The 15,209-nt window shown below is 39.3% G+C and overlaps 1 protein-coding gene across 1 annotated transcript in view; it reads right to left on the bottom strand.

The window, feature by feature from the left end:
• Positions 1-1,411, bottom strand: part of TMPRSS7 (transmembrane serine protease 7) — a 32,596-nt gene extending 31,185 nt beyond the window's left edge. The window contains exon 1 of the mRNA XM_021535411.3: positions 1,346-1,411. Within this exon, the coding sequence (XP_021391086.2) occupies positions 1,346-1,396 (51 nt within the window). The 5' untranslated portion in view covers positions 1,397-1,411. The remainder of the gene's footprint in view (positions 1-1,345) is intronic.
• Between the last annotated feature and the right edge of the window lie 13,798 nt (positions 1,412-15,209).

Below are 15,209 nucleotides of genomic sequence, written 5' to 3'. Positions count from 1 at the left end.
ATCAAGAAGAGACCTCTGTGTATCCTCAGAGGATACATAAGAAACATCCCCACAAATATCCTGTTGGTCCCATAGTCAAATGCAACAGATAGCAATCTTTGATCTCAGAGTGGAGGATGTTCTAAAAGGAGAAGAAAACTTGGTAATAATTAATAACAAGTAGAGTTAAAAGACTAAATATGACCCTCTACAATTTCCTCAAACAAAATCTTTAAGCACAGAATTGGAACATTTCAGATTCATGTCTTTATCTACATAATGAACTGCACTTGTCTTGTGTGCTCCCCACTTGATTTACCCATCTTCTGTATTTTTTACAAACCTTACTGAGTCTCTTTAAGGATGAAAATGAATTTTTAAAGTTCTGGATTGCCACAAAATTCCTTTATACACTCAGGTGTTCAGTAGGCCAGCATGAGGCAGCTCAATGGATGCTGAGTTCTGACTTATGAAATTCTGGTCACTTTCATCAAGATTCCCACAATAATATTTTATATTAATGTTTTCCCATGTAACTCCTTTTTGTGGCTCTAGACCTAAACAGACAGATTTATTATTAAAAATTAAATCCTGACCAGTATTGTTAAAAATTACTCAAAATTGATATCACCGGATATATAAGGGGACACTTGAAACAACTGATGTCATCATTGCATCTACTGTAATATGATTTTTTTTAGAGCAATTCACGTATTAAGCTTTTCATGACAAAGCTCTCTGTTGCATGGGATTCATAGGAATATTGAATGCTGTGTGCTACATTATCAATATTTCTATTGGTTTTATGAATTTACCATAAACATTTTATAGTAAGGAAAGCAACAGCAGAGTTAAGCTGCTCCCTTCCCTCAATAAGGACCATCATTCTCAGCTCAGCTTTCCTTTACTGCAACTTAGTTCTTCTATTCTAGAACTTGTTTCCAGCTAACATTGCAATTTGACTATCACCATGCACTAAATTATTTAATTACATCTTTGTCACGAGTCAGCTCTCATACCACAATCCCCTTCTCTAACTTCTCTGGGAAAAGCAAGATAGGCACCATTAAAGGAGGCAACGTATCTTGCCTAGAAGTTAACTTTTTTGGAAAAAAATGCTGCATAACACCAATATAAGCTTTTATGTTGTCACACTGATGTGTCCATTATTTCAATTGTCTGAAAATAGATAATATTAGCAACCCAGGGATAAACACATGTTGATATTTTCAGACTGAGCTATAAACCAGAAAATTATACCAAATCTAACCATCATATTGAGTTTGACACTTGAGAATTACATCACAAATCATCTAATAATGTCATGAAATATAGAAAATCAAGAATGCTTAAGTCACCTACTTACATTTGCTTCATCTTCAGGTTTAGCTGTTGGGGAATCATTTTTTTCATCCATTTCAGGAGAATTAATTTTATGATTTGTCCAAGCTGAGGAAGAGCTTTGCACCTTTTCTCAGGCACCCCTTCTGCTTGTGAAGCTGAAGACAGCTAATTGCAATGTCCAGGACCAAAAGAGGCATCAATTTACTTCGATGAGTTTCCAATTGTAATCTCATCTGCCCTACTGCTCCTTTGCAAATGTTAGAAGACTGCTATCATGTAACTTCAGACTAGAGAAAATAGGCTTTTCGTAGTCTTTATAAAGTTGAAATATTAAAATACAAAACTGCAGTGCTAAAATCTATACATCACTGATCCTCATGGGTCCTTCTCAGTTCAGCATATTCTATGATTCTGTGAAAATGTCACAACATTAGTTACATGAACAAGAAAAGTGGCAAGCAAAATGCAAAAACGAGAGCAAAAATATGCTAAAATAAGGAAAAGAAATTTCAGCAACCTAAGTAAGTGTTGAAAATTGCAGATAACAGCAAATCAAGACGAGCATTTGGACTCTTCTAAAATCTTGTAATGTACAGTATTGAACACTCAAATTTGGTTCTTTTATTATAACTGAAAAATAAACTGCTCCAGGCAACTTACTTTATGTTATTAAAATAGATCAGGCTTCAAACTGAGAATCCTTTTTGTAATCAGATGCAGGAAGTCACTTGTATTATAACAGTTCCATCCTATTGTCTTTGTTAATTAAATATTTATAGAGGATGTAAACCAGTACTTTCCTCAATGGATGCTAAGTATAGAGCTGTCTTTCCTTTTAAGTGATTAACAATCTCAATGCCTTCCTTGAGTCAACTGCAGAAATGGTACTGGTGATATAAAAATATTATTTTAAAAATAACCCTTCTATTAATTTATCTTTGAAGACATAAAACCTAGACTAGCAATTAAAAAAAAAAAAAATACAAAACCAAACACTAAATAGAGGTATGGAATAGAAAAGATGTATTTGGAACTCATAGCAAGTGAGCTCCAGTTGTGATCTATGCTCTGTCCATGTAAGCATCAATAAATTACTTCAACTACAAAGCAAAAATTCCTACAGTTAGATAATGCACTAGCAAAATAAACACTTCTTATCAGGAGTCATCTTTGGCTTATGCCCTGAGGCACAATAATTACTGTCCTCAGTCCCTGCTGCTTGATCTAGAACTGCAAGGTATTTTAAGCATACAAAGTGATATGTTAAGCTCTGGGCCATATAAAAGCTTAGCAGCATAGGAAAGTCTATCCATGCACTCCATATTACTATGTTTAATTGCTTTGAAGTCCCTATTTTTTTTTTTTTGTTTTGTTTTTATTTAATTATGCTTAACTTTTAGGGACTACTCTGGTCTTTTAAAATGTTCATGTAACTCCCCGAAGTCTCCCAGTGCCCCAAGCACAGGGAGTACAATGCTGTAAATGCTATTTCAGAAGCTAGTCCATAGATGGAAAGAGCACTGACAGGTAAGTTCCCCATCCCCTTGCACTACTCAGGGTCTGGGAGGTGAGAGGGTGTGGGTAAGCAGAAGAGCAGCAAGCAAAGTGGGTCAGGGAAAGCAGGGAGGAGCAATGTTGTTTCAATATTTGCCTTCTAGTTTCCCACTACCCACATTAATACTTCAATTCCTATTTGAATTTGCAATAATTTAAGCAAATTTTCCCCAAACCGAGTTTATTTTGCCTGTGACAGTATTTGACAAATAATCTCCCTGTCTCCATCAGAAAACCTTTTCCCTCCTTCCTGTTCCTCCCATTTTCTGCCCTGATCCTGCTGAGGAGAGGAGGTAGGGGCTGAGCAGCTGGGTGGGAGTTTGGCTGATAGCCATGGCTAAACCATGGCATTGTTACAGTACCTGGTACATACTTTCCCCTCTTCTCCTTTTAAAAACCACGAGTTTGAGTTTCGTTCATAATATCTTTACTTTGAAAGAGAATGCAGTCAATATAAAGAGAATGACAAACTGAAACAAAACATGAAACACATTAGAAATAAAACCATCTTATGAAAGTGAACATTGTTTTCTTCTGTTTAATTAATTGCATCTTCCCTATATAAAAAAAAAGAAGTCTGAAGATTAAAAATATTCAAACTTAAACAGACTTCTCAGATCATTCACACACTGCTGATAACACTTGGTTTTATTCACATCATTCTCATTTTGGGGAGTAACTTCCTCATGCACATCTGCACTGAACACTCCCTCATCTTCTCTGCTACACCCCCAGCCCCCTGATGAAAGGAGAGGTTACAGAGGATCCACACAACAACAGCCTCAAGGCACAGCAGAGATGTCTGTCTGTATTACACAGATGTACCTGGAGGAAGCTGGGATGGCAGCAATTCAGCCTTCTAGGACAAAAAGTTGTCTCATGCAGCATGCCATGCTGGGGGGAGGTAGGGTTCATCTCACCTGACTGACTAGAAGTTAGGCATGTAAATCCAAGTTTGTTTTCTAGACTGAATCTATAGAGAAGCATTCAAAACGGAGAAGATGAATCACATTTCTACCACTGAGTACAGACAGAAAAGAGGCAATTATCTTACCAAACTTACCTTCTGCAAAATCATCTCTGTGTAGTAGAAATATTTCCCTTCTGACCAAAGCTGTCTTCATGCTCAGCTCAGAGTCCTTCTTGCTCCTTTAACTGATGGTAGCCCAGACCCAACCTGACAGCATCAGCCCACTAACACAGCAGGGAGCTCCACAGAGCTACTCACCTCAGCATGGCATTTTTTCCAAACTATACATCTGAAGTGACAGAGTTTGCTTGTATTGCAGGACCTTCCATTGCTTACCAGAAATGTCTAACAAGCTGCATGAAATAATGGAGGAAAGTCCCTGCACAAAGCAAAGTTAATTCTGCTACAACCTGGTTTTATTACCTATAAGAATTCTCTTGCATACTGCTTGTATCTGTTTTTCTTTAATCAAAACTCAGGTAAAGCGCAGATTTTAACATGTCTGGGAAAACTAAACAAGAGTTTAAGAGTCAATTTATAGCAACCTTTCAGGAGGCATTCATGAACATTCTTAAATCAATCAATGTTCATTGGTACACAATCACACTGTCTGATTCCATATTTTGTCACTCCAATAATTTCTTCAAATTACAGCCGAGATTACTTCCAACAGAGAAAGGAAAGGTTTTGGCTATCATTTCTAATAAGCCACTTGAATTTGTTATTCAGCTTCATTTTGAACACAGAGAAAGTAAAATACCTATACCTTCTACATACCTATACTACTAACTACTGTGATACTATTAGACTGTGAAGATCTGCATACACACAGGCAGGTGTGTATTAACATTTTGAATACATCTCTTCCACCAGACAGAACCAGCACACAATAGATGCTATTTCCATTTTTTGAAAGCTGAAATTTCAAGCAGGATGAAGTGATACTTTTATCGAAGTATGGAAGTGGGTGACAATTGATTACTAAATACTAAATTATTTATAACTGTCTAGTAACACATGTATCAGTACCAACTTTGAACCTCTTGTCCCCTCCTCCACTGAACGAGTACCACGTTGCTTGCTCTCCAGGTCTTTGTCATCTGGAGATGCAACTTGGAATCACAGTATTTGTATTTATTTTTCTTCTCCTTGACCTCTTGCTCAATTTCTGATTGCAGACAATGCTTGGCTATGCTCTAGAGGTCTCTGATGTAACAAAACATTTTCCAACAGACAAAATCACCTTGGAAATTACAGGCAATTGAAATGTCTTCAAGGATCCAGAAAAAATACATAACTGCCATTGGCAGAGCACATCACCTGAAATGAAGCAGCTGACCATCTTGCACAGCAGCAGTAATAGAGCTGTTTAATCTCAAACACGTCTGAGAATGGCTTAGTTGATTTGCATCACATCAATTTAAATTAAATTTAAAACGCTAAGTGAGCACATCTTTTGGACACAATATCCATTCATCTGTCTGTGCCATTTTAAGGACAGCAAGCCCTTCTATTGCAGCAGTTAATGGTCTTGCACTATTCAATGCTCATTGGTGCCACCAGCTAATTTTACTTTCCATTTCTGTCTTGCTTATGTGAAATTGCTATGTGTAGCTGGGCAAGGAACAAGTCAAGCAATACTGACACAGCATATATGGATAAATACTGCTAGATTAAGTATGACTTATTAGGACAATTACAGAGGTGCAAAACCTGCTGTATTTCAAATAAAATAAATTCTATAAAAGATAGAGTTTCTGCTATAGTGAAGTTGACCCAGCTGAAGTAGCACTGAAACCAATGGTAACATCCTCGACAGAGGCCAAGTCAGGGCAGCACTTTCAACTATTAAACGAGCTATTTCACTGAGTCTGGTGAGTTTTGAGTTTCTTTGTTCAGGAGTTATGGAGCAGCTTGATATTTCATCCCTAGAAGTGACTGACACTGCTGTTGTCATCCCTCACCCACTAAAGATTTTGATATGCAGAGTACCCAGAAGCCCTAAAGAGATTAATTCAAGAACTGAAAAAGCCTACTTGACAGGAAGTTAATCAACCTAATTTGACAAAGAAAAGTTTGCACAAAAGTATTTTTAGTGTTTGAGAATCATAGTTCTGCTACTCCCAGATAACTTACAAGGAAAATATGGTTTTCAGAATAAAAACCACATGGAAGCACAGACAAGTCTGTCAAGATGAACTGCTCATAAGGGCTGTTAACCATGAATATAATTGACCAAGATTTGCACTCGGTCCAAATGACCAAACTGCCTTATTGAATTTTTTTTTTTTCCAGAGATTTTCTCTTGATGTACCTAGGTCACTGCAGTTTTCTTTGACCTTGACATCTTTGGGTACTGGCAGGCAATTTCTTTATCTCAGCTAATCTTCATTAGGAGCTGATCACCAGCTGAATACCTGCTCCTGCCCTTGGGCTGAGTGCTGGGAAATAACAGACAGAAGTTAAGAGGATCTGGACTGATGGAAACAAATGAAAGTCTAAATATAAAACTCGTTACTGTGATCCACACAAGCTGCTTTTTTTTTTTCCCCTTGCCTGCTTCTAGGTTCTGCATTACAGAGCTTGCTGTTGGCATGTTGGTTAGAGAAGCAGGACTTCAAGGGTTGGATATGGGCATGTTCTGCATATTGCAATGTCCTTACACATTGCAATGAATTACTGAATGGATTTGGTTTTGTTTTTATGTTTTGTGTCTGCCATGCAAAAGGCCAGCAGAGAGAAACACCATTTCCAGCTGCTGTATCTCCATACAGCCTCAACACAAAGAGCTTCTGAGCTTTTCTTCAGCACCATCATGTTATCCAGCTCCATCAGTCAACATCTCACAGTACCTCACTTGAGCCAGCTTTTTGGACAAAAGCTCCACCTGGGATTTAAATACTGTATTTTCCCATAAGCAGGTCCTATCCTATATTCTTTCAAGAAGTTTCAACTCTCCAAATGTTGGAGCCAATCACCTTGTGAAAGATAAAACAAAGCTAATCAAGATGATTGGGGAAATCAATCTTATCAGCAATTTGCCAAATCAGGCAAGCCACCTGAGATTTGTTTAAGGCTCAGGTGGATATCACAGCACACAGGCTGATCACACGTGGACAAGCACAGTGTCCAGTAAGGGCAGCTGGTCACATAAGCTGCACCAGCCTACTGCAGCAAAATTTCAGTGGCCTTTGCTGTCTGGAAAGCATGGGATAAGATCCCCACACTAAATCCTTTGTGTACAGTAATGTCAGAACCTGCAAAGACTGCACTTCCTGCATGTAACACAGTAGTGCTGAACGTCTGTGTCTCTTGACCTTCAGACACAGGGAGCTCCCTACACTCATTTCCATGTTGGCTACCAACCTACCTTTTGCTTGTCCAGACTTGTAGTGGATTTATTTTAACAGGCCAGATGGATTCCTCATGGTTTTTTGATGAGTCAAAAGCAGCAGAGAGCTAATTTAGGACCATCTGAGGTGCTGGCAGAGCTACCTTTTTTACTGCCATGACCACGAAACAATATAAAGAAGACAAAAACCACATACACTTCTATAAGGACAACCTAGGCCCCTCCTCACATAGCTCAGAATTTTGTGCACCCTCATGCTGTCTCTGCTCTTAGTTTTGCAAGTGACATGCAGGGCAGTCAATATTTCTCCTCCAGAGTATTCATTACACACTGAACCCATCACATGGTTGGGATCCTGTTCAACACATCAAATCTTGGAACTTGCCTCCGCCTCATTGTTCCTCAAACTTCTTTCTCATAATACTTTAAAGAATATATTTAACTCCAACTTCCCTTTGGGGGTGGACGTGGGGAGGTGAGGACATGACACATAACCGTATGCACATGATTTCAAATTGGTTATAGATATTGTATTTTTCAATGAGTCTTCATAAAACCCTGCATTTTCAGTGCAGCCCACCTCATGACAATTATAAAAATTATAATAATCATGATTATAAAGAACTCCCAGACACAATAATAAGTCTGAGGAATGCTTTGAATTTGTAATGAATCCTAAGGGAGGAAACATAATTCATTCTGTAAAACACTGAGCACATGGCAATAGCCACATCCTTGATCCCAAAGGACAAAGTGTAGAAGCACCCAGCTCATAAGTGATATTCTTTACAGAACTATTTTTGAAATTAGGTTTCTTCATTCCAAGGAGCAAAACAGTGTTCTTAAAATTCAGATTTTAAATCAAATGTTCTTTTAGAGGTCCTGGTTGCCTTTTGATGGATAGAGCACAGTTTTTTATTTCTTTGTTTTTTGCTGGACACAGGAAAAGTTTTTCCCAGCACAGCAGCTCTGCCTGCACAGAGGGGAGGATCTGGAGACAGCATGTGCATTTTGTTGTGCATTCAGTCTTATTTTAAGACAGCCAAGTAAACAAACAAATGCCAGTTCTCTTTAAGCAATGTACATTACCAGTCTCTGCTATGAACAGCTTCCCACTAATGTGAATAAAGATCTGCCTTCCCTCCTTCCCAGCCAAGGTGACAGGACTTGCATCTTCACTTGCTATATATAGATTTAAATCAGAAGTATTAACTCAGCCTATACAAACATTGACCAAAGGAACAACTAAAATTCAAAGCCCCTGGTGACCTTTGATGACAGAAGGGGTGGTATTGATGACATTAATTATGACTGGTTTATGTTTCCATTTGTAGAGGTCCTTCATCTCTCTCTTCTCCCAAATGTTTCTAAAGGAACAGCTGGTTAAGCTCTTTTGTTCCCAAGAATTTAATTCTGTCCTTATTTTCCTGTGCTTTATGGGTTATATTTTCCTGCATTTCATTGGTTATTTCAAGTCTGCTCACAGGAAAGACAGCTTTAAAACCATTTATTCTTCCAATTTCTTTCTAATTTTCATTTTTTCCCTAAAGACCTACCACATGTATAAAACAGGCAGGTTAGCAGCAGCTAGGAGCTGTTTGTATTTAGTTTTTATTTGCTATCAGACTGCATCTACTGCTCTTTTCAGAGTTAAGCAAGGCGCCCAGGAGTAGTAAGAAAACCAACGGCAACAAAAAACCATCTCTTGTTTTCTCTAAAAATATCACTGTAAGATTTTGAAGTTTAAAGCATGCTAACTGTTCTCTGCTGGCCTTGATCACATGTGTTATTCCTACAATACTATTAAACTAACTATCATTTTACAGTTGTTCTCCTCAACACAAAGCTAAAATACCCCTTTCATTTTAAAATCACTGCAAAGAATGTAACATTTCCCTGAAATTCATTGTGTTCAACCTAAAGATTCATTCTAGAGGTATGTTCAGGTTTGGGATTCATCCCATTACAGCTAGTACAGAGCCTCTTAAAGGAAGAAGACAATGTTCAGAACTAAAACCTTCTTCCTTTATCCCTCCTGCTTTTGTAAAAGCCAGCTTTTACACTCAGCTAAAGGGCAAGAGCACCATGGCTCCTGCAGTTAAGTGCTCCCTGGGCCCATTTATCTCCAGCTAATAATCCAATTTGCCTGGATGTACTTGACTCCAATAGGAGTGCAATTCACAGAGCAGCTGCAGAAGGTAGCTCTTAAGGGACTCATCATATTACTTGGAGCCAGGCTTTTTAAATAGAGAACATATTCTGCCAAAGTGAGGTAAACTCATGCAGCCTGCTTCAGTGACATGGCAGTACTGTGGCTTGCTTTATTTCACAACTCCCACTTAGAAAGCAAGCAGCACAAAACCTGTTTAAACATTCATGGATTCATTTTACAGAGTGCAGAGGCTGCACACAATAATTTTGCTTTTATTCTCATCCTACACCAAGTATAAAAAAAGTGAAGAAGACAGAGGTAATAAAGAAAAAAGTTAAGAAAAATAGGTACTTACTGTAAAAGCATTCTCTTTTTTTCTGCTTACTATGATTAAATGGGTTACAGGTGTCTCACATCCAGAAAACACAGAAATATACTACAATTACTTTCACATAATACTTCTCTTCATATTCCTTCTTGAAAGGTTATGGAAAAGCATGACTTACTAATGCATAACCCTCCCCACCACCACCACCAAAACAAACAAAAATATCTCTGTTGTAGCCATTGTATTTGACACCTCATGATCCAGCTCACATTATGGCAATGCTTCTGGGGGAAGGATTTACATAATTAAACATGCCACAACACAAAAAGATTTGTGCTTTTAAACAAAACCTCAAGAGCCAAGTAAATTTCTTACAAAACACAGTATGATTTTTGGGACCCGAGCAGAAATGCTTTTTAATTGCAGTAAGAAGCCCTAAAGAGATTTCCAAGAAAAAAGGTAAAGAATAAAACAATGCATAGGAGCCTCAAGAAAAAAGAAATTCCCAGTACTCAGAGCTGCAGGTCTGTTCCCTAAAAAACTCACAGCACTGACCTTCAGGTTGGCAGGGCAGTGCTGTGAGTGGGCTTGGGACTGACCCTGGCACAGCCCCTGCAGGGCTCATCTTCCTTCAGCTGTGCCTCTGCCCTGGTTAACAACAGCTCCAGCAACAAAACCCCCTCGGTGACAAACAGCCATGTGGGTCTCAGATGCTGTCAGAGAAAGAAACTGAGAGTTTCTAGCCAGGCAGAAGCCTGGGAAAGATCTGGAGAAAATGTAAATAATTCTTTATCTCTCTTGTTTTTCACACTGTTTATAGTTAATTCTATCACTGTGCATCAAGCACTCTGCACCAATGCTTTGGGTTGTTTTCACTTCAGGACCAATGGATTTGATCCTTGAGGAGCTCTGTATAAAGAGCAGTGTATTTTGAATAAATTAGAGTCTTACTCTCACAGCCTTCTGAATCAATCTCTTCATTCCCATCCTGCCTCGACAGAGACACATCCAGGGAGGATTTGCAGCTGCTTTCCACAGCCCCAGCAGCTCCTGCCCCTGCTGAGCCCTTCTAGGGATGTTCCCTAGAGCAAAATGCCCCAAAAAGTTCACTCCAGCTCACACACACCAGGCTGGGTGTTGTTCTCCTCACCATCTCTCTGCTCAGGACAGCCTGAACCTTCCACTGCAGATCCTTCACATGCTCCAGCTACCAAATTCACCTGGCTCCAGCTCAAGCTCTTCCTTTTAAGCAGCAAAACCTTCTTCAGCTGCTGCTTGTGTGGGGACCCAGCTGTAGCTCATCTTCAAAGAATCATACAATCATTTAGGTTGGAAAATGCCCTAATATTGAGAACTTATAATTGAGTCTGACCATTATCCATATTCCAAAATACACTTCTGAGTGCATTCTGTGAGTTTGTGGGCCCCACATCAGCCAATTTCCTGGGGGCTCCCCTGGCAGGGGGAAACTCCTGAAGCAGGAAAAGCAGACCCACAGGACTTGTTTGGTCTTCAAATTCTTGTTTTACTGTTATCTTATCATGACTTCAGCACATTGTCTACACCCAGACCTTGCATAGGTGAAAATAGCACAGAAGTGGCTAACAAACTCCTTCTGTAAGGTCTTTTAAAGTCTAATCAAAAACTAAACTACCCAATTAAGAAGTGACACCTAGATTATTACCTTTTCTAACCCAATAACTGACCCCTAAAGACCCGCAATGAGGATTTTTCTGCCCAAACAAGACATCACCCAAACCCAACAAGAAGAAGGAAGAAAGGAACCTAAGACAACACCCTGTACCCTCCATCTTGTGCCTATCTACAGTATGTTAAAAATCCTAAAATCTAAATTTCTCACCCATGTGACACACTAAACTATTCTCTACAATTTCTACAATCTATTTCACACTTTTGTGGTCTCTAGTTTGAGGCTTAGGAGGCCTTCTCCATAAATGAGGGTTAAAGTCAGTGTTTTCCTGGGACTCAGAGCACCCCAGGGCAGACAAGGGGATATTCCCCCTGCCCTGGGTTCCCACATCAATCTAAGAAATACTGCTTTGATTTAACACCACTGTCAGAGCTGTTGTGGCAGATCCATGGAAAGAGTCTTTTTAAGAATGCCAGAAGATGATGAACATTCCTGGTACATGCACAAAGTGATCTCCCATTTGCCCCTTCTAAACCTGAATTACTGATTTTTCCTCCTTGAATCAAAAGGTTTTCCTATTCTCTTGGAAAACTAATGTTGCCATGGTATCCCAGCACTTTAAAGCCAGACCTGAATTTATGTGACTTTTCCTGAAGATAAGGAAGGGAATTTGCCCCATTTAACCAAGAATGACACCAGCAAAGAACACATCCAGTGCTCAGCAGCCCTGGGAGTGTGGGGCATAACCATGGGTGCAAGTCCTCCTCCAGCACATTTGAGAACCTGGTCAAAACAGTGCTTGGGCTGAGTGCTGGAAGGAGCTGGAAGCAGCAGTTACCCTTACATCCCTTACATTTACATTATGTGTGGGGTGTAATACAAAGCAACTTAGAATGAAGCGTTGACTCATAATGACACTAATGCAAAGCCTGCTCCTAAAAACAAACCCTGCTCATTTCTGCTGGCCTTTCCATATCTTGGCAAGAAATGAGAGAAACAGAGCATTTAGTTGATCCTTGTGCAAACAAAAAGCTTTCATCCACCTCACATCTTTGCTGACAGGATGACAATGCATGCCCTTTCTTAAAATTCAGTTTGGAAGTACCCAGCAGTAATGCCTAAAGATTTTTGCTTTTCATATATTTTTCATATACTTGTAGTTTTGTAGACCATTAATACACAGTTATATAGCTTCTAGTACTTTTCCTGCCCTTTCTCTCACATTTTAGAAAAATAAGCTAACCCTGTCTAACACATTCCTGAAATTCTGTTTAGTCTTATTTTCAATGAGAGGAATTCTAACAAGGACACCCTTTTGCACTAGAACTCAGAAGACATAACAAGAAAAAGGGCAAAGATGTCTCTGGAACAACTCCAAGGTGCAGACCCCAAGGGTGGATTGCTGGGGGAACTGCTCTCTTACTGAATGTATCTCCTAGATATACTAATTAATTAAGCTTATAAAAGCAGATCATCAGGAAAGTAGAGCTCTCTCCTGAGTTTCTGGACATCACTTCTTCTGAAACTATACATAAAGATTGAAACAGCCACATGGTCTGCAGAGCACTGGCTCACTGGAGCATAAGATTTACTGCTGCCCAATAACAGAGTAACATTTCTACCCAAGTGAGCCCTTGAACAGAAAATTCATTAGGGAGAAAGGTCACCTTCCTAATATCCCCTATAAATCCAACAGTACCAAAGACAAATCTATTTCTACATCTGAGGAATGGCATTATAACTTCACTTGAATGTCACTGCAACACACAGTGTGTGGTAGTGCAAACAATGCAGCTGAAAGCAGAAGAATTTCTTTCCACCCAAGGCAGTGATTTTCCCTCTGTGGTAACAATTAATTTCTTTTTTTTTTTTTTTTTGTCCCATTCTGCCATTTTATCTCATGGTTTTGTACTGCTCAGCCTTAGTTGTAAAACTGTGGTGGTTTTATTTTGGAGATTCGTGTGGGCAGAACAACCTCAGCAAAGTTAAAATAGATACATCAGTTTTTTAGGGGGTGGAGTAGTGGCTGTTTCTCAATGTTTTCCTGCTGGTGGCTTGTGCTGTCTTCTTGCCTGCCCTTCCTGCAGGATGGCAAGCCCCATAGAAGAGGAAAATTGTTTCCCATCAAGAGCTGTGCACAAAACTCATGCTGACAAAATTGTCTCTTACTCTGTTTGGTGACAGCCTTAAATTTAGGGTGCTGCAGATTGTTTCCTTTGGTAGCTGATGCATGCATTAGAACTATCAGCTTTTCTTTTACTCTTAAGTTTATAGAAGACTAAATAGGTGTTGGAAGTCTGTGTACACAGGTTTATCTGCAGCCTTGGTAACCTCTCCCTCCCTTGCTCAGGACCTACCATGGCATTCACAGAACAGGCGTAAATTAATTAATTTCTTTCCTCTAAAGGCGCTCACTTCCCTTCTCAACATATTTAAAGTTTATTTCTAGTTAGGAGACACTACCATATCAGGGATGCTATTAATATCTGAGCTGTTCAAACCACCACTATTGTTAGTATTTCCCATTAGAGGAATGGAGGTAGCCAATCCCAACAATGCAGCCAGAGCCAAATGCAATCAATACAGACACAGAAATGAAACTTTTATGTCCTGAGTCCTTATCCTTGCTCCTTGGGGGCTCTGTTTTGACCTAAGAAGTCAGTAAAACAAGAAAGCTTGGTCTAAATGCACTGTGGCCTGTGAACAGCCCACACAGACAGCTCCCAGGTGAAAGGGACAGGGCAAGGAGCACCTTCCTTCTCCTCTCATCCCTGCTGAGTGTGGGAGATGCTGTTCAGCACAGGCATCTTAGAAAGTGATGCTGCAGGCTGATTTACTGGAGAGTGAAGCCTCTTCGTGCTGTTCACCCTCATTAGGTTTTATTTTAAACAGATCTTGTTATGTTAGCCTGGCAGCCCTCAAGCTCCAGCTTAATTGAGCTGGCTGTACTTAATACTGGCTTTCTGTACACTGCATTTTCTTTCTGCTCTTCTTATACATAGAGATAAACTTCAGTCTCATACTCATGGATGCAGTTCTTCCTCCCTCACACAACTTAACATTAAAAAGAAGATATTTAGTTGTCCATTATGAGGTCACAGTCTCAAAACCTCTATAAAGGCAGATAAATGTCATTTACTTGTCTACAAGTATGGCAAACTGAAGCTCAAGGATGACAATATTTAACATGTTTCTGGTCCAGCCTGCTCTGATGGGGCTTTCTCTAGACAGTTGTTCAAGGGGGATGATTTTATGATTTTTTTTTATTTTTAACCACAAAAATTATTCTATTCTATTCTATTCTATTCTATTCTATTCTATTCTATTCTATTCTATTCTATTCTATTCTATTCTATTCTATTCCTGAGATAGCTCATCAAGTTACAGCCAGGCTTCAAACAGGATTAAAGGCAGCATGTGGAGAATCTTGTTTTAGCTCACCCTTGCTGTCAAACTGAGTCCAGAGCCTTCAGTGGGATGCTGTTCACCATCTGCAGGGGAACCCTGCCCTAAGCATTAGAGAGCCAGGAGGGGGAACACATAAACCCCTCCTCCCAAACAATCTACCCCTCAGTGTTCAAAGCTCCTGTATGTCTTTAATCTAATGAACATCAAGGCTTTTAACTACTCACAATACACAAAGATGTCACATAAATTAATTAGCCTTCTGGAAAATCTGCATAAATGCTTTTGATGCAGTAAAAGCAAATTTACAAAGCCTTATTGCTAATATAAGAGAAGTGATGATGTTTTCTGTTAGCTTGGTTGCAACTTACATGATACTATATTAATTTGCTTCTTGGCTTAGGATGTTTGTAAACTTAGTAGTAAGGATATTTTAATAGGAGACTATTAGTAGGCCAGGGCATATTAGCATTT

The sequence above is a fragment of the Lonchura striata genome, chromosome 2, assembly GCF_046129695.1.
Source record: "Lonchura striata isolate bLonStr1 chromosome 2, bLonStr1.mat, whole genome shotgun sequence".
NCBI lineage: Eukaryota > Metazoa > Chordata > Aves > Passeriformes > Estrildidae > Lonchura > Lonchura striata.
The sequence above is the reverse complement of the archived record's forward strand: the minus strand, read 5'-3'. Positions and strand labels throughout refer to the sequence as shown.